At 46.6% G+C, this 23,864-nt stretch overlaps 2 protein-coding genes across 4 annotated transcripts in view; one reads left to right on the top strand and one right to left on the bottom strand.

The window, feature by feature from the left end:
* Positions 1 to 23,864, bottom strand: part of mmd (disintegrin and metalloproteinase domain-containing protein mind-meld) — a 235,908-nt gene that overhangs the window by 94,469 nt on the left and 117,575 nt on the right. For both annotated transcript variants that reach the window (XM_075679576.1, XM_075679577.1), the window contains 2 exons: positions 22,512 to 22,592; positions 22,321 to 22,435 (listed from right to left, as the gene is read on the bottom strand). In XM_075679576.1, coding sequence (XP_075535691.1) covers positions 22,321 to 22,435; positions 22,512 to 22,592 — 196 coding nt within the window. The remainder of the gene's footprint in view (positions 1 to 22,320; positions 22,436 to 22,511; positions 22,593 to 23,864) is intronic.
* LOC142571317 (uncharacterized) overlaps positions 22,568 to 23,864 on the top strand; it is a 52,814-nt gene continuing 51,517 nt past the window's right edge. The window contains exon 1 of one of the 2 annotated variants that reach the window (XM_075679579.1): positions 22,568 to 22,657. Coding sequence is in view for 1 of the 2 variants with exons in the window: in XM_075679578.1 (XP_075535693.1) it covers positions 22,625 to 22,657 (33 nt within the window). In the remaining variant the exon portion in view is untranslated. The remainder of the gene's footprint in view (positions 22,658 to 23,864) is intronic. The other variant, XM_075679578.1, reaches the window with a different exon arrangement.

Below are 23,864 nucleotides of genomic sequence, written 5' to 3'. Positions count from 1 at the left end.
CCATAGTCGTCTTTCAGTGTTTCTTCATGAGTGGAACTGCCAGATGGTCGACAAAATCGCAGAAGCAGCTGACTACTTCATGGAAGCCCAGTGACAAAACAACTTGCTTGTTTTCCAGGAGAAACAAGAAGAAAGCAATGAGAAAGGTGATGGCCAAATGGAGAGGCCCAACATCAAATGCTTTGATTGTGGTGAATCCGGACAAAAAGCTTCAGATTGTGATGTAAGGGTCAACCAGCTGTACTGCAGGTATTGTCCCCTGCAGCAACACTTGTCCCAGATGACACGATGATCGGCACCAAGGCAATGCTGCTGCTCACTGATGGAAGCACCACTGAGGTTCCCGAGGCACAGATTCACATCTCTTTACCGTATTTCTCAGGTCTTACCGTCGCAAAATGTTTGAAAACTCCATTGTACGACGTGATAGTCGGGGACATTACCGGATCACCAAGGCACCAAGGCTCAAAGGCAACGCTGCTGCTCACTGATGGAAGCACCACTGAGGTTCCCGAGGTGCAGATTCACATCTCTTTACCATATTTCTCAGGTTTTACCATCGCAAAATGTTTAAAAACTCCATTGTACGACGTGATAGTCGGGAACATTACCAGATCACGGGACCCAACAGATCCCGATCCAACCTGGATGCCTACTAGCAACTCCAGCAAGCGCCCTGCAAGTAAGAAGATGGACAGTGGAAAGAAGCACCGCAACACAGTTGTGATGAGAGCGAAAGTTACGACGGAACAGCACAAGACCGACTTGACTTCAAGTATCGAGGCAGGTGTTCCAAAAGGAACAAGAACAAGATGCCAGTTTAGAAATCTGTAGGAAGAAGATGGGCAAATAATTTTCGCGGCGCGGCATCAACGGCACAGTAGTTTTACTTGGATAAAGAAATCTTGTACTGTGATTACCAGTTTTGTCCAGGGAAGACGGTGCAAAAAGCAGTGGTCCCAAAGAAGCTCCGTACCCAAGTTTTGGTACTTGCGCATGAAAATCCACTGTCCAGCCATGGAGGCTATAAGAAGGCTACTGAGGAAGTACTTATTGCATTCTTCTGGCCCGGCATTCAAGCAGATATCAAAAGATATGTTCTATCTTGTGACTCCTGCCAAAGGACATTTCCGAAAGGGAAACTCGGCAAAGCTCCACTTGTTTGCTTGCCGCTCTTCGATACACCATTCAAGCGAGTGGCAGTAGACATCATCGGTCTTTTGTTTCCAACTTCTAGCAAAGGGAACTGTTATATCCTAACATAGGTAGATTTTGCCACATGGTACCCTGACGCTGTACCGCTACCAGCTAATTGATTCAGCTACAGTAGCTGAAGGTCTACCAGAAATGTTCTCTAGGATCGGGTTTCCACGAGAGATCTTGTGCATTAAGGCTTCTTGTTTTACGTCCACTTTAATGAAAGAAGCGAATAAACTGTTTACAATCAAACATCTCAGCTCTAGTCCCTATCATCCAATGTGCAACGGTTTGGTTGAACGGTTTAATGGCATACTAAAGGGAATGCTGCGCAAGCTGTGCCAAGAGTAGTGGGAAGATGTGGGACCGGTATCTTGCACCTCTTCTCCTCGCATACAGAGAAGTGCCGCACACAAGTCAACAGGCAAGAGAACCACTGGGGGTGCTTAGGGAGCTATGGACGAAAGATGAACTCAATGAGGACACCAAAACCACTTACACATGTGCTGGCCCTTAGGGAATGATTGGAACAAACACTACATCTAGCACATCAAAACCTTGTGAAGGCACAAGTATCATAAAAGAAATATTATGACAGAAAGAGTTGCTGCAGACAACTTTAGGTTGAGGAGTGAGCGTTGCTCCCAACAAAACATAATAAATTATTGATGCACTGGAAGAGATCCTTCATTGTCACAGGCATAAAGAATGATTTCAACTATTGGTTGGACCTTGGCAACAGCAGGAATTTGTTTCACATCAACATGCTAAAGCGGTACGAAGAACGCCAACCATTAGAGACAATTCAGGCATCAACATTCATTGTGATTGAGGAAGAGGAAACAGAAAACCCAATTCACAGCCTGAACTCTAGAGGAGGACTCCGGAATGAGAAGCAGCATTTGAAACTATCAAGAGCGTGCTGGCTTCCAAACCTATCGTCAAGGTGCCGAACCTCAACAAGGAATTCCTACTCCGCTCCGACGCATCTGACAAAGGCATAGGAGCTGCTCTCCTGCAAGAGCACAACCGGCTTCTGCACCTTATTTACTATGCAGGTAGACAGCTGGTCTCACATGAAACTCGGTACTGCGCCACTGAGTGTGAGTTCCTGGCACTAGTGTGGGCAGATGAGAAATTTCATTATTTTCTTTATGGGACCCCATTTATAATCCAGACTGATCACCAACCCTTGATGTGTCTGTCACAAGCTAAACACCTAAATAGTAGGGTCCTGCAGTGGAGCCTAGTGGAGCACATAAAAGGCTCTGAGAATGTGGGTGCAGATTTTTTTTAGTAGACTAAGAGGAACTAGCAGAGAGGAGGAGAGAAACTCGAACATAGAGAGGAGAGATCGCACAGAAACGCGGGGCTCAAAGATCGCTGGTGTCGAGGTCGGTGTCGTCAGGGTCCAGACCTGAACCCAAGAGCCTAGACAGAACCAGCACGACCCCGACTGTCCCTGGAGAGATCCGCCGAGCGTAGGGCTCGGCTATTCCTACTGCATCTACAGCTGCTGGCATTCCTGCTCCTGATCCTGATCTTTATCTGCCGTGAGGAGAGCAGAGGTCGCTTGGAGTCGACCAGAGGCCTGGAGCAATGCTGGTGAGAGGCGCCAGAGGGGAACCACGAGCCAAGGGAAACAGGTTGTACCGGTCGCACTTGGATGGCCTTCGACTGCGACAGCCTTGGACTCTGATATTCAGGGTTGGCTTTGCCGTGCATCCGCTCTAGTGGCGGCACGTCTACCGATAACCTACACGTACGCTACTGCGACACGCCCCTTTGATAAGAGCTTATATACCGCGGCGCCGAGCGTAACCGGTGCACTTCTTCCCAGCTTATCAGAGCTGGCGGCCCAGCTGTACTGGCGCTCGCCAGTCACCTTGTCAATGGAATAAAGCAATTCCCTTTGCGTACTTTCCCTGCAACCACCTGGTTCCTGCCTGCCTGGAAGAACACCACATAATGGCGACGAGAATCAACGCATCGACAGCGGGACCCTGCAGCTAAGTTGGCAGTCTCTTCTTCGGAACCGACAATACTGCGAAATGGCCTCGCAGCTGGGACAGATGGAACCTTTTGACGACTCGACCAGTGACTGGACGTTGTACGACGAGCGACTCTCATCGTACCTGAGGGCAAACAAGGTTCCAGCCGACCCTCAAGTCGACATTTTCGTGAGTCTCATCGGTCCGAAAACCTACCAACGGTTAAAGTCTTTGACTGCTCCCGATACGCCTACATCGAAGTCGTTAAGCGAGTTAAGGGAAGTTTTGAGCAAACACCTGTTGCCAAAGCTATTCGTTATTGCCGAGAGAGCCAAGTTTTATCGTGCCGTGCAGGGCGAAATGCAGACGATAGCTCAGTTTGTAGAACAGATACGCAGGCTAGCTCAAACCTACGATTTCGGTTCTTTTCTTGACGATGCGCTTCGTGACAAGTTTGTGTATGGCATGCGGCGAATAGACATCCAGAGACAGCTGCTTGTCGAGGACAAGCACTTAACTTTCCAGAAGGCAGTTGACCGTGCTCTGGCGTCCGAGGCCGCAATGAACAATGCAGTGACAGCCCATGATTTATCAGATAACGGTGGCCTAGTTCACTGAATGCAGAGCGGAAAGCAGAAGAATAAGTATGCAAGTAAACGTGCCAAATCCCAGCAGTGTTATCGCTGTGGTTCTTTCAAGCACGATGCGCAAGCGTGTCCGCACGTACGAGCTACTTGCTTCCAATGTAACTGGCAGGGGCACATACGCAGAATGTGCAGAGCAAGAGCGGAACCAAAAAAACCAGAAGCAGTGTATGCGCACGCTTGAGTGCAAGACCCAGCATGACTTCACTAAGCTCAACAGTGTCGACGTGTCACGAACGGCACCCATAATGGTAGGCGTAAATGTAGAAGGAACTACCGTAAACATGGAGCTCGACAATGGAGCAGCAGTATCGGTCATGTCGCACCATCAGGCTAAAGTGTACTTTCCTGGTGTTCGTTTGCAACCAACAAAGATGCAACTGAAGACGTACACAGGGGAAACTGTAAAGCCTGTAGGAGTAATGGATGTGCTGGTCCGCCACAATAACCAAGAGGCACGATTGCCGCTTTACATTGTTCCGCAAGGCGGCCTACCGCTCTTAGGTCGCAACTGGCTACAGCATATCAGGCTAGACTGGGGTGGCATTCAAGTCTTTGCAAGGTGTCCGCTGCGTCAGGCAGTCCACCTACAGCACTAGAAACGCTGCTACGAAAAAACAAAGACCTGTTTAAGGATTGAGTTAGGGGCCATACAAGGAGAGCAGGCAAGCCTCAAGTTTAAGGATGACCAAGTGCCTCGTTTTCTAAAAGCACGGAGTGTGCCTTTCGCTCTTGTGAAAGGGGTAGAGGCTGAATTGGAAAAGCTCGAGAAGTTGAGAATCATTTCTCGTGTCGCCAGTAGCAGGTATGCTACGCCAATTGTTCCCGTAGTAAAGAGAGACGGGTCGATTACAATCTGTGGAGATTACAAACTCACGCTGAACCCAATCCTAGATGTCGAGACGTACCCGCTTCCAAAGCTGGATGAGCTTTTGGCAGCATTAGCGGGCGATCAGAAATTCTCCAAAATTGATTTAAGTCGGGCTTATTAGCAAGTCGAGATGGACGAGGAATCCAAAGCCTACCTGACCTTGAACACGCCCAGGGGCTTATATGTTGTTAACCGCTTGCCTTTTGGCATCACCTCAGCGCCGGCGATCTTTCAGAAGATCATGGATAATATTCTGAAGGGCCTTGACAGAGTTACTTGTTACATCGATGACATCATGGTCACCGGAAAGACTGAACAGGAGCAGCTAAAAAATTTGGAGGCGGTATTGAGACGGTTATCAGACAGAGGCATCAGGGTAAAGAAAGAAAAATGCGAGTCTTTCAAAGACAAGTTGCAGTACTTGGAACATGTCATTAGCGCGCACGGAATTGAACCGGCAACTGACAAGCTAGAAGCCATTGCAAAGGCTCCGCGTCCCACGGACAAGCAGCAATTACGTTCACTGTTGGGCTTGATAAACTACTATGGCAAGTTTGTTCCTGACCTGTCAAACGTCGCTTTACCCCTAAACAGATTGCTGCGGCTCGATGTTCCCTGGGCCTGGAGTGACGAGTGCGAAGCAGCCTTCTCGGATATCAAGCAGCTGCTGTCGCAGCCACCGGTTCTCGCTCACTAGGACCCCAGTGCGCCCCTGCAACTGTCGTGTGATGCATCGGCATACGGTATAGGAGCTGTCATCTCTCATGTGGAGCCAAATGGTCAGTGCCATCCGGGTGCGCACGCATCACATACCTTATCTTCAGTGGAGGTCAATTATAGTCAGCTGGAAAAAGAGGTGCTCGCTCTAGTTTTCGGCGTCAAACGTTTCCACTACTATCTTTTCGGGTGTTCATTTGTTCTCGTTACTGACCACAAACCCTTGCAGACAATTTTCGGTCCCAAGACGGGAATACCAACTGTTGCCGCAGCTAGACTGCAACGCTGGGCTTTAGTTCTGTCAGCTTACAATTTTACTTTGAAGTATAAGCCATCGAGTCAAAACGCCGAAGCAGATTGCTTATCTCGATTGCCTCTGCCAAGTGAAAGTGAAGAATGCTCGGATGACCAGTTTTATCTCCTACGCATGCAGTCCTTGCTAATTAACTGTCGCGATGTGGCACGCGAAACGGCCCGAGATCCGATTCTAAAGATAGTCATGCAGCACGTAATGAACGGTTGGCCTGAGAACGTCGTGAGTGAAGAATTGAAGCCGTTTTTTCACAGACGCTGTGAACTTTCTGCACAGCTAGGGTGTCTTCTTCTTGGAATGCGTGTCGTTATTCCTCGGAAACACCAGTCGCAGATGCTGGAAGAATTGCACCAGGGACATCCTGGAATTGTTCGGATGAAAGAACTAGCACGCAATTACGTGTGGTGGCCAAGCATCGATCGTGACATTGAGACCCAAGTGCGTTCTTGCAACCCCTGTTTAACTCAACGCGCGATGCCTTGCCCGGCTCCTTGGCACCCATGGGCATGGCCAACCAGACCATGGGAACGTCTGCATATCGATTTTGCAGGACCTTTCAAGGGTGCCATGTTCCTGGTTGTGGTCGACGCTCACTCCAAGTGGCCGGAGGTGTGCCAAATGCGAGACACGTCCGCGGAAAACGCAGTAAACCGTCTCCACGAAATCTTCTGCAGGTTTGGTTACCCTGAAGTTGTGGTATCTGACAATGGACCGCAATTCATCTCAGCTGTGTTTTCAAACTACCTTAAGAGCATTGGCACGCGCCATGTAAGGACGTCAGCCTACCATCCGAGCAGTAATGGACAAGCTGAACGATTTGTCCAAACTTTGAAAGCAGCACTGCGGAAAAGTACTGCCGCGAGCTTAAGCACCACATTGTGAGAGTTTTTGTTGTCTTACAGGAACACTCCACATGCCACCACGAGCGAGGCGCCGGCCACTCTCCTGCTACAGCGTAGACTCCGCACCCGTCTAGATGCCATCAAGCCCTCGCTGCAGCAGAAGGTTTCGACGCGGCAGTTCGTCCAGACAGTGCGTCTGGGTGAAATTCGCTGTGGGTGAAAGTGTTCTTGTGCGAAATTTCAGATGCGGTGCAAAGTGGTTGCCTGGGATTGTGTTTCGGCGGACTGGACCTGTTTTATACAGAGTTCGTCTGGAAACCGGTCGAGGTGTGTTTGCCTGGAAGCGCCACCAGAACCACATAATTCAAGCCAGGGATATGGATTTTCCGTACATCCCTGAACAGCGAGACGAGCCCGAGCAGCCGCGACCCGACAGCCACGACCCGGTGCAGCCAGCTTCGTCTTCTCTTCCAGCCACCGCAGAGCGGCGTTACCCTGCAAGGCAGCGGCGCCCTCCAGACCGCTATGTGCCATGAACTACTTTTTGTTTCAGTGCATGCACCCGAACTACAATAAGAACGGGGGAGTGTAGTGGCGGCACGTCTACCGATAACCTACACGTATGCTACTGCGACACGCCCCTTTGATAAGAGCTTATATACCGCGGCACCGAGCGTAACCGGCGCACTTCTTCCCAGCTTATCAGAGCCGGCGGCCCAGCTGTACTGGCGCTCGCCAGTCACCTTGTCAATGGAATAAAGCAATTCCCTTTGCGTACTTTCCCTGCAACCACCTGGTTCCTGCCTGCCTGGAAGAACACCACATCCGCGTCCCTTGTCTGCCACTGCCCGCCAAACCACTGCCACCGTCAATGCCACTGCATGCTATCAACTCACTGCTATCCAGGTAACGAATACGTTCGACAACTGAGTTTCTTTTTCTTTGTTCTAGAACGACAGCGATATGAACCTTTTGCATACATTAGTGTGGCTAGGTCTACTTTCCTTTTTCTGTGCTTTCTATATGTTCTTTGATATTCTTTTGTCTTTTTTTTGTAATGAATGCAAAGCTTAATTTTGGGAACACAAAATGACTTCATCTTTCCTGAGGGGAGGCTCTGCCTCAGTTTAATAACTCGCACTCAAGAAACCTGTCATCACACTATGACAGAAGAAACCAACATGGTGGCTGGGTCGCTCTATAAACTGAGCTGCTTTCCCTCAGTCATGTAAGTGTTTTCTGACCTAGATCAAAGCAAGCTGACAAAATGAAATTCTCACATTGACTGTTGAGCCAGCATGGCTATCCTGCCAGTGCCTCCACACTGTTTTAATTGCTGACACACGTGGAAACCAGTCCACACCTCCACAGCAGCTCACTTCTCTGAGGTCAAGGCACATTTACAACAGTGCACAAACCAGGCATGTAATAGTCCCAAGTCATGGCTCGAATGATATAGACAAAAAAAAAGAATGTTATCTTTTTGCCAAATTTGAGAATAAACAAAGCAGTGATAATTGCAAAACGTTTTTTTTATAGTTGTTGGCATAAAAATGTACATTATTTAGCCAACTCACTTGAATCCACTAAAATTGTACATACAGTCAATCAGTTGCAGCTCAGCATTAAGTTATGATAAGCTGATCCTATATTCAACCAGCACTTGAACCAAGCGACTTGCTCTACATGTGGAATGCATCATGTAACCGCACAAAAACAAGGGACAAAGAAGGAACACACAAGACAGGCGCGGAACTTCAACACCAAGTTCCGCGCCTGTCTTGTGTGTTCCTTCTTTGTCCCTTGTTTTTGTGCGGTTACATGATGCATTCCAATAACGACCACCAACTAGCCCGCTTATCCCTGTTAAATACTCTACATGTGCCCTGCTGTACTTACATAGTTTGTTTATTAGAATAAATTTGGAATGGCTATACATTTCTGACCCCATCACTTCACTAATACGACTTGACCAGAAAAACTGCTTGATTAGTTGTGCTGGCAAAATTCCCACATTGGCTGCATGCATACTGCCCATTGGTAGCATTTATTAAAGCCATTGCAAGTGTCTTTCTTCGTATTCATTCCAATAAATTTAAATTATTACAAAAGTGAATGCAAAAATTAGCCAACTGCTTCTGACTTGTAGTTTTAAAACAGGTATATTTTTTTACTTTGTTACTTAACAATCAACATCCACGAGACATGCCAATAATGTAAAATTAGCATGAGCAAACATATGCAATTTTGGGATGCCTAATGAATATATAGTTTATAGGCTTTCCTTTAAAAGCATAAAAATTATCTACACTGAAGATAGCACAGTACAAACAACTTAAGGGGAGATGGGCAGTTCAAAAAGCTATTTTTTTATGATAAATATTTTTTTATCATATCCAAAACAGGATGTTCTTTGTTTGGAGCCTAATTAGCTAACTAACAGCAACTCCCACGGTAATGTACAGCACATGGAATCGATTCTGAATATTCATAGGGTGTCGTAAGCTATAAATTGTTGTTCTAGGCCATTTTGAAGCAAGTTACAGGTTGTCAAATGTAGCCATAAAAAATGCCCATATTGATATTTTTTCTATTATCAAGGTGGGTATTTTTTATGACAAAGCTTGAAAACCTATAACTTTGCTTCAAAGTGACACAAAACAATGATTTATAGCTTATGGCACTTTCTGAACATTCACAATCAATTGTGTGTGCGGTATGTTACCGTGCAAGTTGCTGACAATTAGTTAATTAGGCTCCAAACAAAGAACATCCTGTTTAAGATACAGAAAATATTCATCGTAGAAAAATATCATTGCACTTTTGAAATCAGCTGGTACAAATACATTAACTGTGCAATTTTCATTCAAATTCTCTAAAAAATAAAGTTCTTTTGAAGTGCCCAACTGTCCCCCCTAAAGGGCCCCTCACCAGGCACCATAGCAAATTTCAGTTATATGCTGGAAATTATTACATGTCCTCTAGAGCATAGAGTTTCCTACAATAATTACTAGACGGAACTCTGGCGCTAGTGTCTACGGGAGCTGGAATGAGAACGGTTGTACTAGCATGGGAATTATGGGAAGTACATGGATTTGCCTAAACTTCATCCCTTTTGGCTTCAAATGGCTTTGTGACTTTGTAAACTTGTCATTTTCAAGAATATATTGCATAATAAATAATTAAATAAACATCATTGAAATCGTCCGACAACACGATTCGAACACAAGAACTATAGCACAGAAGCCTGATATTGAAACCATTAAGCCACGGACGCATGTATCAACAAGTGAATGAAACGAAGAGTATAGATTGCTCTGAAATTTACGACAATAAGATTTATATAGCATAACATACAAAGCCACAAGAATGTCTGAATCCACAAGCACGAAGATCAGACAAATCCATGTACTTCCCATCATTCCCATCGTGGTACAACGACTGCAGTGCCAGAGTTCCCTCTAGTAATTATTGTATGAAACTCTATGCTCTAGGGAGCATTCTGCCACAAAAAGTTTTCAAATCGGCTCATTAATAGCTGAGATAGAAATATTTCGATGCCGCGAACCCATGATTTCAGCAGGTGGGCTCCACTGCCAAGCAGGAAGCTCTCTCCCCTCGCCCCGTCTAGCCTCAGCTAGCGAAATTCCTTCCCGGCGTTCTCCCATACCGGAACTCGAGGAGAGCGTGATGCATACGTCACAGGCCCCGCCTTCATTCTTTTTTTCTTCTCGCTTTTTTTTTTTTTAGACGCTATGCACTCCCGCTGACGGCGTCGCGCGCGAGCTGCTGTCTCGTTTGCGCAGCGCACAATTTTGAGCTCTGTGCACAAGGAAATATGACTAGCGGTATAATTCAGTGCTACATGGATACTGAGGCAGAACAACCGGATCGCAGAGCATGATCACGCGCTGGAACACGGTAGAAAATGACACAGTTTCGCTACCTACGCAGGTGACCGCACGACTGTGGGAACAAGCAGACGAAGCTATAGTCACTATAGTGCCTAGAATATACTAGCCAGTGTGCCGTCCGCGGCCTCCTGGGTGGCACCGGATGCGGTGAATGTCGGCGGCTGCCACTAGGAGCGCTGCAATGCAGGTTAGCTTTTTTTTTTTTTTTTTAACCTAGGTAGGACATTAAGCAATATAATAGCAAGAGCTTGGTGGCGCAACCCACCGTCCCGTTCCAAAGGGGACGCTCATAACATACATCGTGCCGCGGCACCCATAGACATTGCGGCACCACCCAGTCTTCGTAGCCCGCCGTGTTTCCACAGCATCGGCAAGCGAGCTGCTGCGCTTTTTGTTTTTATTGAGCCGCAGCAGTAGCACAGTTCAAATGTGGGCAGCTGATTACTGATTAGGGTTTGTTTTGATTACAACAGGCTTCCTTAGCACTTGTCGTTTGCGTGAAAAGTTTGTGCTAGCTCGGCTTCGAGCGGGGAACCTCCAGTGTTCTATGCTGGGGAAAGGAAAACGTAATTTTTAAAGCAGAAGCCTTAGATCTCCATGTTTCAAGGTACTGTTGTGAGGTACAGAACATATCACGCTCTCCAAGGACGGCCAGAAGCAAACCAAGGCATGTCCAGCCGTGTAGAAGAATGATTAGCAAATTTAATTATTAAATGATTAGTGAGTGGATTGACATGGATTAGGTTGAATTAGGGGTGATTAAGGTGTATTAAGGAGGATTAGGGTGGATGAAGGTAAAATACAGTAGGCTTTACAAGGTGTTTGCCTTCGCGCCTCGTAGGCAATAGTTATAAGGACACCTGTTTTTTATTCTAGTGATTATGGCAGCATAACTTTTTTAAAGGTAAGTTTTAGGCTACATTTTTTTCTAATCAAGTAAATAAAATAATGCTAAGGTTATATTACTGTTCTATTAATGTTATATTAATGCATAGCCATTCAAGAACGCTGTAACCGACCATCTTTAGAAATGGCTCGAAGTTCGCTGTTCTTTCTGTTTCTTTGCTGTTGTTTCTGCCTATTTACCTTATTGTTGTCCTCATAGGTTTGAATGTTTTTGATTGTTTGTAAACCATGTACCCATCCCCTCATAATGCCCATTGGGCCCCGAGGGTATGATAATAAGTAAATAAATTAGCCTGTAAAATGGACTGCTGGTGTTCCGTGTACTATACATTTTTTATACGTGGTAAACACGTGCACATTCCTTTTCATGTCTGATATACGCGAACAAAAATAGGAAACAGAGCTGTTATTCAAGCATAACAACAGTCAAACACAGGCACAGGGCAGCACTAGATGAGATAATGCGCACATACATGAAGCTAGATCTAGTGGCAGTGACGCAGTTTAAGGAGCTTCTTCCATTCCCTTTGCGCTTCCCTCTCTTTGTTGATGCCTTTTGCAAAAAACCGAAACCTCAAGAACTAGGGTGCCCAGAGGGTGAAAAAGCAGCTTTGACAGCAGTTGTAAAGTTCTATGTTCTCTTGACAGACAGACAGACAATGAACTTTTATTCAGGTCCTGGCTAGTCCCTAAGGACCTCAATAAAAGTAGATCAAAGCGCTACTGCTCCTTTTTTCTTGTTTTTCCTTTTCTTGGCACTTTAGGCACAAAGGAGCTTACGACACTTAGGAAATATCATGGGTATGGCGTCGGGTTTCAGGCATGGTTTCGCGGGGAATCTCGTGGACAATGACGTTCACGGTGAGAGAGAACGCGCACTCACCTAAACTGTTTTCGAAATGTTTTTCACAAACCACAGCAGTTGGTCTCAGCCTTCCGTCCATTCTCCTAATCATTCTTGCCCATTCTGCTAGCTGCTTCACGTCAGATGATGCAGTGAACAAGGATATGTACACGCTCTTTGTTTGAGTGGTAACCGCTTCTACACAACGGCATAAAGCACGTCCTCTCCTTGCACTGTCTGCTTAGCTTTGGCATTTTTTCACCAATGCCACATAGTACTCGTAATGGCAGGCACACTAACACAGCAGCCATGCACTCACTCTTTGACAACACTAAGAACAAACACGCAACACTGTATAATAACACTGAAAACGCAAACATAGAAACCGACGCAACTGCTGCGAAACTTATGTGCGAAGCAGACGACATGCATTCTGCACCTACCTAGAGTTACTGTATGTGCTACCGCAGGTAGCACATACAGTAACTCTATGAACCACCGATGGACTGCCATGTTTTGAACGTATGGGCTCCTATGGAAGCTTCACTACCAGGTATGTTTACCTTGGACGCTCCCCGCTAGCCGAGCCAGTAGCAAGCAAGCGCGCTCGCGCTGCCGAACGAAAACGCAAGTCGTGGCAGGCTCGGCGACAACATTCGAGTGGAAAGGAACAGCGTCTTCCAGTGTCTCCCAATACAAGAAGGGTGAAAGCTAATGAACGGATGCGACTGAAGTGACTCAACCGCTACTGGGACGAAGGCTAAAGAGGCAGAATGCAAGCAACAACACCTTCGGAACAAACTCCAGCAGCAGCAGCAACAACAATGCAGTCATAGAAAGGCTTTCACCTATCGCAGCTTAGCTCAGCAAAGTGCCCATAGATTTCTGGCTGATTCAACTGGTACTTTTTCTTCTGTGAATCCCATCTCTGCTTCAAAGTTGTCGCCGGGAAAGATGTCTTCTTGACCCTCGTAGCCGGTGAAGCTTTGATGCTTTTCTGGATCAATGCCCATGATGGCTGCCTTATGTTCTGTGAAGTGACACGAAATTTACTCTAAATCTTTTGTCGTAGCATATGACTCGAAGACTAAGTCTAGACAGCTGCCATGTTAGGTTGTAGCCTTGTCTCTTGGCGTCACTAACTTTAGCTCTAGGGAGTCTCACAGATGAGGTCGAGGCAGATGAGGTGGTTTGGTTGGGTAGATGTAGCCGTTGCTCGTTGAGAAATTTGGAATCTTGGGTTCCCATAATGATTGTAGACACGTAGGGCATACACTAAATGCAGTAACGTCTCTGTCAGGGAAATGTTCCCCCAGATGTTCATAGCTCTGTTGTGGGGCCTTAGCCAAGTCGTTGATAAACCATAGGAGATCACATACAGAGCATGTAGCACCAAACGCGTTCTGAACGAAATGCTTGTTGAAATAGTTGGTCTGCACCAAACTGCAGTCTCGGAGACAACATAGTTGTGTGACAGGGGCACTTTGAAACGGGTGCCTCTCCAATGATATACTTGGTTGTGGTTCTGATGCCAACCATTGTTGTCGCCTGCGTTCTGCCTCTTTAGCACTCGTTCCGGGAGACGTGTTGAGTCACTTTAGACGCTTTCGCTCGTTGATCTTCAATCTTCTGGTGTTGGGAGAATCTGGGAGCAGGCATTCCCCACTTTAAGTGCCTTGTTGTTGTTGCTGCTGTCACTAGAGCTTGTTCCAAAGGCGTTGTTGTCGGTTGCGTTCTGCCTCTTTAGCCTTCGTCCCAGGAGACCGGTTGAGACGCTTCAGTCGCATCCGTTCATTGGCTTTCACCCTTGTGTTGGGAGACTCTGGAAGACGCTGTTCCTTTCCACTCAAATGTTGTCGTTGAGCCTGCCGTGACTTACACTTTTGTTTGGCAGCACGAGCATGCTTGGTTGCGGGAGAAACATAAGTGCGCTTCAAAGACATCTGACTGACTCGACCAGCGAGGAGCGTCTGCTGACGCCGTTTTGGAGCGCAAGGGTGGCACCATCTACTGGGCGCATGCGCAGTACACGCGCCACACCAGTGATGTCACGAGCGCCCCCTAGCGGAGTGCGACATGTTCTGCGAGCGGACGCCGCCATGCCCGCTAGCTTGAGCCATTAAAGGCTTTCTCCTTAACATGGGCACTTTGCTAAGCTAAACTGCGATAGGCGAAAGCCTCTCTATGACTATCTCTGTTGCTGTTGTCTGAACTGTTCTGCGAACGGACGCCACCGTGGCCATGAGCATGAGATGCAATCACAGCCATATGGCTGCAAGGTTTGTCGCCGATGCGTGCGCATCCCCACGCACATGTCCATGCTCTCCCACGCGCCCACTAGCACAGCACTACTGGCATGGTGCCTCCTCTCTTTACTCCCCTCACCAGTGATCACCGCTTTCCTGCGCCCAGACACTCATGAGCCACTAAAGGCTTATGCCTTAATAATTCTCGAAGTCCCGTGTCACGACGAGTGACATCACACTGCGGACACCAGTACGTAGGCGCAGCGCACGAGTAAGTAATCCTCCAGTTTGGAGCGCGGCGACCATGAGGAGAAGGAAAAACAGCGTTCGGTTTGAAATTTCAGATCTTTCCGTGGCGCATAGTGATGTAATACTTTGCAGGCATGATCGTTATCACGCAATGTATGCTCTGTGCTTGTCAGCTCAAAATGCCAGACCTGGTGAGGGGAGCTTTAAAGGGTTCCTCATCAGGCCCTGTGGGAAATTTTGGTTATTTGAGGGATGTTCCGGAAGTAAGTCGCATCATTTATTTTCACACGGAAACTTTATTGCCAAAAAAAAAGGAATACACCATGGTACCATGAACTATACACCTTGCACTATATTTCCACATAGTCACCATTGACATTGAGACATGTGTCGTAGCATGCAATCAGTTTGAAGAAACCACTCTGGTAAAACTCGGTGCCCTGTGATGCAAGAAGTTGTCGAACAGCCTGCTCCACGTGAGCATTGTTTTGGAAGTGACATCCCAAGAGTGCGGCTTTCAATGCAAGGAAAAGATGCCCATTCATACAGGATAACAGCACGCACTTCCATTGGCAACCAGGTTGTCAGCACACATCTGTCTGCCATCGTGATTTGTACCCAACAACCTCAGGCATGCCAGTCTGCTGCTACTCTTTCTTCTTCGGCACTCTGCGCATGCGTCATTCTTCCTCCGCTGATGCTCTTTCCATCGCTGAACGAGCAACGGGCATGGATTCTTATGGCGATTGTTTGTTTCACCTGGTGTACCATCTTCTCTTTAAAAAAGTGACGAAACTTACTTTCAGAATGCCCCTCATTCATACACTGGAAGTTGCAAGGCTCTAAGGAGAGTTTCACCGCAACAATTTTTCAGATTGGGTTGATATTAACGGAGATAGGGATAGTTAAATATATTTTTACCATGCTGTCAGGAGGCAAGTATCACTGCAGACACACACTCTCCCCCCTTTGCCCCAACTAGCCTATGCAAGTAACATTATTCCTTCCCTGCCTCCTCCCATATTAGAGTCAAGCGACCACGTTACGTTTATGGCACAAGCCCTGGTTTCCTTTTTTTTTTACTCTTCCTTTTTTGCTGCACGGTGCACTTCAAGTGACAGTCTCAGGCATTCTTTATTGGCTGAATTACCGTAGTCACGTGGCAGTGGGGCTCCTTAGAGAAGAAGGGTGCACAGGCTTCCGTCTGAAATTTCAGCTGTTTTTTACGCCATGCAGCCATTTCATATGTTCCAGACATGGTTGCCACCACGGATTCTGCACACTGCACTTTTCTGTTTGTAATGGCCAAACCTGGCGAGGGGCCTCTTAAACATGTTTTCAAAAGTGCTTTAAAACCTAGTATTGACATTTTTGTCATAAATTTATGATGACGAGATTTATTGGAGTCGTCGAGTGACAGCCAGAAACACAGCAGCAGCAACGATAGCTCAGCTGGACGGGCAAACCGGTCGCAAGACGTGATGGTGGTGGAGCTTGCTAGTATGCCGATCTTCTTCTGGCTATGAGACACGCAATGGCGACGCAACTTTCTAATGCCGTTCTTCCTCACATTTGCCCCCGTCTAGCTGAAAGAGGAGCCATCCTGGTGACCTATGGCGACAACGAAACAATGGGCTCATAACAAGACTTGAGAATGTCTACATGAACAATTTCACAACTCCGGCGATGGAGGTCAGTTGAGGGCATCAGTGGCTTGATGATGTGGTTGACAGGTAAGGTTTGGGCAATGACACGATAAGGACCATCAAATTTAGGAAGTAGTTTGCAAGAGAGGCCAAGACTCATAGGTGGGACCCAGAGCCATATGAGGGATTCAGGCGGGAAGATAGGAACAGGTCGGCCGTCGTCACATCGAAGCTTTTAGTGGGATTGGCCTGCGGTAGTGAGTGAATGGGTGAGCTGCTGACATTTCTCGGCATCTTCAGCGATGGTGGAAACTGGACTGCACTCTGAAGCATCTGGATGATATCGAAAAATTGTGTTGATGGTACAGGAAGGTTCACAGCCGTAGAGCAGGAAAAATGGATGTGGCTTGTTTGGCACATGTTTGTGTTGTAGGCATATGTTACGAACGGTAGAACAAAGTCCCAGTTGGAATGGTCTGAGGTGACATACATGGACAGCACATCGCCAAGAGTATGGTTGAACTATTCTGTCAGACAGTTTGTCTAGGGATGACAGGCGGTGGTGTTGTGACATATAATGTTGCATTGATAATGCTGCATCCCTAATCATTGTTTTTAACAAGAATGATTGGGGATGCCCAAGCACTACTTGATGGTTGAATAATGCCGAGCGAGCATGTCGGTCACCTGTTCATCGATAACCCACCTCTCCAGTATTCAAGCTATTAAACTGGGAAGGTTAAGGAGTAAGGACGATGGGGAATACCTCAGCAACCTTCGGTTTGCTGATGACATTGTTCTATTCAGCAACACTGCGGACGAGTTACAACAAATGATTGATGACCTTAACAGGGAGAGTGTAAGAGTGGGGCTGAAGATTAATATGCAGAAGACAAAGATAATGATAAATAACTGGGCAAGGGAACAAGAGTTCAAGATCGCAAGTCAGCCTCTAGAGTCTGTGAAGGAGTATGTTTACCTAGGTCAACTAATTACAGGGAATCCTGACCATGAGAAGGAAATTCACAGAAGAATAAAAATGGATTGGATCACATACGGGAGACATCGTGAGCTCCTGACTGGGAGCTTACCATTATCATTGAAAAGGAAAGTATACAATCAGTCCATTTTACCGGTGCTGACATATGGCGCAGAGACTCGAGACTAACAAAGAAGCTTGAGAACAAGTTGAGGACCGCTCAGAGAGCGATGGAACGAAGAATGCTAGGCATAACTTTAAGAGACAGAAAGAGAGCAGTTTGGATCCGAGAGCAAATGGGTATAGACGATATTCTGATTGACATTGAGAGAAAAAAATGGCGCTGGGCAGGTCATGTAATGCGCAGATTAGATAACCTTTGGACCATAAGGGTGACAGAATGAGTATCAAGGGAAGGGAAGCGCAGTAGAGGACGGCAGAAGACTAGGTGTTGCGACAAAAAGAGGAAATTTGTGGGTGCTAGTTGGAATCGGTTGGTGCAGGACAGGGGTAATTGGAGATCACAGGGAGAGGCCATCGTCCTGCAGTGGACAAAAATAGGCTGATGATGATGAATCCATGGCCGAAACCTGGTAAGGTCGCTGCCACAGTGGAGCATGAGAGTCATGTCGATAGTGTAGGAGACAGCAGTCACTCGATCCAAAGGAGTACTGTGGCAATCAAATGAAGAGCTGAGTTGATGAAGAAGACGGAGAAGCTAGTCGCGCTGCATCGCAGTAAGGTTATAGTCGATGGATGCGGTAAAGAGGTGCAGTGAAGAACTTGAAGGCACAGGCTCTACAGTGGCGACATAATCGGCAGGTGTGTCTTTGTGCATGCTCAAAAGTGCACCGGCTCAGCATGACTGAGGCACCCATGGCGTAACAAACGATGTGGGAGTGACGTTGGGTTAGAAACACACATGGAAGTGGCACCAGCATGGATATCAAGCATAGTGAATGGCAGAGGAACCATTCAGAGATGGGCGATGAGGTCAGATGGCATAAAAAGCACACTACCATCACACAGGGAGTCGCACGACAAGGAGACGATCACAGATGACCACAGAGATATGTCGGTGTCTTCTGTGATGACAAGTTTGGCAGAAAGCTGCTCTTCAAATGGCATGTCACAAAGAGGAAGGAACACAGCCCTAGCATGGGCTCAGTCAACGAATGCATGATGGCTTGAGAGAAAATCTTATCCCAAGAAGACGTCATGAGAACAAGAGACAAGAACAAAAAATTCACTAGCATAAAGCTCCTGTTCAATGATGACTCGGGCTGTGCAGGCTTCTAATGGCTCATGTGTAGCCTGCTAGCTTTGCATAGCAAAAGAGCTGAAGGCGACGTCATCAATTTCTGAAGTCTGCGGCAGAGGCGGGCATGGATTACCAAAAATGCGGCTCCCGTGTCTACAAATGCTAGTGTCTGTACTCCTTCGACGATCACATCGATCTCAATACAAGGGGAAATTGGAAGCCTTGATGATTTTGCCGGACACGCAGTTCTCGCCTCCCAGACTGTGGTGACTGTCTTTTCCTGGGGACGAGTGGTAGACCTACACCTCATGGGTGAAATGGAATGGTGGCGACGGGAAGGCAGTGGACAACTGGTGAAAGCGGATTTGTCCAATGGGCTCATAGAATAGAAAGGCAGATCTGGTTAAGCACAGCATTGAAATTCTCTTGGCGGGTAGTTGAAGGTTGGCTGCCAGAAGTGAATAGTAGGTGGCTACTGATGCCAGCAGAAGCACGCCACGTGGCCAGCAATTCCTCAGGAGTAACAAACCAGCCAGTTGCCTGGTGTGCGCCATGGATCCTGCATGCGGGGATACTGTGGCATTAACCAGGTGGGAGACGACGGGGTTCGCGTTGGTGCATGAAACAGGGCACGAGTCGGCATAGCGGGCATCGTAGCAACCTGCACATAGCTGATTGGCGTAGCAACGGGAGTGTTGTGAAAGGCAGGGGGAACGCACTCAGCGACTTGTTCCTGGATGACATGCTGCAGCATGAGCGTCAACGAAGAGGAGGGCGTCTCTTGCATCAGAGGCACCAACGAAAGTTGGCAGGTCACCTCTTCACAAACAAACTGCTTAACCTGCACCATCGGAAAAGAATCCTCGGCAGCAACAGTCAAGCCTGAGAGAGAGCCCACCAGTGAACTGCACGTTGCGAGCTGCTGCTTGCGTAACTCATCATTGCTCTGCAGGGTCAGTACTTCAGACACGGGGTACTTTGGCAACTGTATCTAGTCATCATCATCAACCCCCTTTAAAGTATGCCTAATCTTGTTGCTTTCCGCCATTGTCACATCAACATGCTTGCAGAGATTTGTGACATCCTCGATATAACTTGTGAATGTCTCACTGCTCTGCTGCACTCGTTCTCGCAAATGCTGCTCAATGAAAAGCTTGTGGACTGCAGGCTGCCGAAACACCTCCATTAAGCTGGTCTTGAATGCCACCCAAGTTGATAAGTCAGGTCCGTGGTTGCAGTACCAGAAGTTCGCAACGTCACTCAGATAGAATATGGCATTGTTCAGTTTCGTAGCCTCATCCCACTTGTTGTAGTTGCTCACCGTTTCATAGGAGGTGAGCCAGTCCTCCATGTCTCGGTCTCCTATACCCCTGAGAATGGCAGTGTTGCGCTGACGCAATACACCCGAGCAGGCCACGGCAGGCATCACGACTGTTGGACGCAGTGACGGGTCTTCATGGGTCTTACACCATGACAGTATTGGACGGCACAGTCCTGTTTTGATAGTTCCAGGTTTCAAGGTGTACCCTGCACCTCCACCAAATGTGATGAGGTTTACTGGAGTTGCTGAGCAACAGCCAGAAACATAGCAGCAGCAACGATAGCGCAGCTGGACGGGGGAAACTGGCCGGGGGAAACTGGCCGCAGGACACACGATGGTGGCAGCACTTTCTAGCGTGCCGATCTTCTTCTGGCTCCGAGACATGCAATGTCGATGGAACTTTCTAGTGCCATTCTTCTTCCTCACATTATTAATGAAAAAGTTGGCAAACGAATCATTAAGGAGCACGCAAAAAATACCGAATGCTTCTTCAGGCGGCTGCTAACGATTCATGCAGTTAGTAACCTCCGTACAGAATGCTTCTTTCTTCAAAACCTTGGTCCATATTAGTTGGGACACTTGAAACAGAATGCCACTGTTACATGTGACAGACCAAGTGAAGAAATAGCACATGCTATACCTCAATGCACAATAGTTAATGCCCCATGTTATAGTGCATATTTAAGGTATGGCACTGTTTCTTCACTTGTTTTGTCACATGGAAAAATAAAACAATTCATGTACGTTCTCATACAGTTAAACCTCGATATAACGAACTGCAATATAACAAAATTTTCAGTATAACGAAGTGCTTAAGTTTTCTTACCCTCTTGTTCATAGAACATTGTGTATTTAGAACCTAAATATAACAAAATGTGTTTGTATGCGATTTCATTATAACGAAATTTTGCTGCCGCCACAAACTAATACCAAGACAATAAACGGAAACTTCAGCAGACGGAGCAGATGTTCAAAGGATTGGACTGCAAGTGGCTGTTTGCAAACGTACCTCTCAAATCGCGCGCCGCGTGACAAAAGCGACCGCCGAAGTGGAGATGCATCATGTTTCGTACAAAGTCCAACTGCGATAAGATCCTATCACACCCCGCGCGCTGTATGCTTTAGGTGCGAGTGAAAGCGTGCGAGCGAGAGACAAGATGGCTTCACAAGTGCCGCCTTCCTGCACGAGCAAAGGGAAACAGAGGGGAGCGATGTCGCGGTAATGTGATCAAGCGCACGCAAGGGGGTGGAGTGGGGGATAAGTTGGCACGCATTTTGGCTGTGGCTGAGCATGGCTGTAAGCACGGCTGAGCACATACGCAGTGGCACACCCTACTTTAGAGGTAATCTGTCGTGTGTTCAAAGAGTGGGCATGCCAAGACGACGTGGCATCACGTAAGTTATCTTCCCGCGCGTTTATTGGTGGAGGTTGCGTAGTCTCGAGTCTCGGTGACCTGTCGAGGCGAAAGGCAGACGAAGGGTTCGCTCTCCACTGCAGGCGCTTTTCGTGATAGCATCGTCCTAAGATGCTATCAGCAGTTTGGGCGGATTGCGCGCAAAAGTGTGGCTGGCTTCGCTTAATTCATACCGCCGTTGTGAAGATATCGTCAGCGTGGCATGAAACTGTATCATTCATCGGCGACTCCCAAATTCATCAAAAGGAATTGTTTTCTCATTCAAATTTGCTTTTTTCGATTGTCCAATAATTCGGAAAATTCTGCAGCCCCTTTCTGCGTAAGAAAAATCGATCGGCGACTTGCATATAAGGTTGAATTTCAATACAATGAAATTTCGATATAACAAAACAAATTGCTGATTTTACCGACTTCATTACATCGAGGTTTAACTGTATTTACATATCTGTTATTTGCACAATGTGCAAGGATGAGTCCAAAAGCCTATTCTTCATTTCTAGCTTACCTTCCTTTGACATCCTGTCAAAGAAATTGTTTCTAAGATATTGTTTGAAAAACAATTACAGAATTCCAAGCACATACTAAATCTGTATCCTTGACATATCTTGCATTACACTGTTCCTTGAATTTGCATGCAATGGGGTAAGGCTGTAAGGCAGCATTACTGCCCAACTATACACCTGTATTTAATGAGTTGCCAGAACCTGTATTTTCGCTCAAAAGGCGTAGTGAAGTAGTAAGGCTTTGTATGCGCTGAAAAAGCACTGAGGTATTATAGGCACATCTTTGTTAATTAGTTTCTTGTATGTATCGATAAGAGCAGTTACTACTGTCGGAAGTCACCCTATAAATAAAGATCATCATCATCATAATTATTTATAGCTATCCAGGTGCACAAAAAGGAGCAAGCATGATCTGAACCCTTGTTGTGGTGTATACATGAAGTTGGGCAAAATAAGCTCACCAAAGCCCCAGATGAACTCGCACTGTTCATCAGATGTATGACACTTGCCCCGGTAACAGAAACCACTGCCTTTCTTGCAGTCCTGGCCGGCCTTCTTGTAGATGTTGGGTGGACACTGCAGACACACAGGGTCCCATTCATTTCCTGTCCCAGCACTCCATAGTTTGAAAGTCTCACCAGGCACCACTCACCTCCCCAGAATGGCCGTCACAGAACTCAGGAATGTCGCACTCGGACTCAGGGATGCGGCACAGCTGGCCAGCAGCACGCAACTGCAGGACACACAGCAGAGCTCCTTTTTTCCATGGCTATGGCCACAAGGACTAACAAAGTACAGGTATGATTACTTATGTGAAGTCTGTCTGTAAGTGTGTTCTGTGCTATCAAATAAGCACACTGCCTGTGGCAATTTTTTCAAGCCGGTAGCACAGATTTATTTATTTATTTGTAAAATACCTTACAAGGCCCCTACAAGGGGATTGAGTAAGGGGATAGAATCAAGTAAGTACATACAATCTAGTAACAATATGAAAAAAATAACACCAGCCAATTGCACAACCTAAAAATTCAAGAAACATATTAGCTACATACAGCTGTATATGAGTACAATAAAAAGGAACTCTATAAGTTTGTAACAAACACATTACAGTGCAAGAAAAAGGTAGAAAAAATAACACAAACCGTGAGTGTGATATCAATGGTTAACATGGGTTAACCCTTGTCAGCCAATTTGATATCGCACTCACTCACGAGTTGAGTGAGTGCCTGAATTTTTCACGGTCAGTTTATGCAACTATGTTATCAGGGAGGCTGTTCCAGAGCTGAATGGCACGTGGAATTGTAGACGAGTTAAATGCTTCTGTTTTACCATAGAGGCGCGTGATGCTATGGTGATCGTGTAATCTGTGCGACGTGTGCGATGACGTTTCTAGGTGTAGGGAGCGTTTGTTAGTGTGGTGGGCGTATTTATGAAATAATAACAAAAGGGCTATGTCGCGACGATTACTTAGCAGCTGAAGTGAAAGGTGAATCTTTATTTGCGTTACGCTAGAATGGTAGTCATAATTCGGGAAAATGAAATGTGCGGCTCTATTTTGGATTGATTCCAGCATGTTAATTAAGTAATTTTGGTGGGGAGACCAGACTGGAGTGATGAACTCAAGTCGAGGGTGAACAAATGTTTGAAATGCCAGCTTGCGGATAAGTGTAGGTGAGTTTCGAAGGTTACATCACAGGTAACCCAGTGATCAAGAAGCACTGGCACGGATGGTGGTAATGTGAGAAGTCCAGGAGAGGTCTGTTGAAGGATTTACGCCTAGATATTTAAATGATGAGGTCCGAGATAATGGGATATTTTTAACAAAGTAGGAATGGTCCAAGTTAGTGCCTTTGCGGGTGAAGGACATCACTTTACATTTTGATGAATTTAGAGTCATTAGCCAGGTGTCACACCAATTAGTAATTTGGTTAAGATCATTTTGGAGGATCAGTTGTTCATCAGAGCTGCTAATAGAACGTTAGATAATGTAGTCATCAGCAAAAAT

This window comes from Dermacentor variabilis, chromosome 2 (assembly GCF_050947875.1).
Source record: "Dermacentor variabilis isolate Ectoservices chromosome 2, ASM5094787v1, whole genome shotgun sequence".
Classification (NCBI taxonomy): domain Eukaryota; kingdom Metazoa; phylum Arthropoda; class Arachnida; order Ixodida; family Ixodidae; genus Dermacentor; species Dermacentor variabilis.
This window is presented reverse-complemented; position numbering and strand designations above follow the sequence as displayed.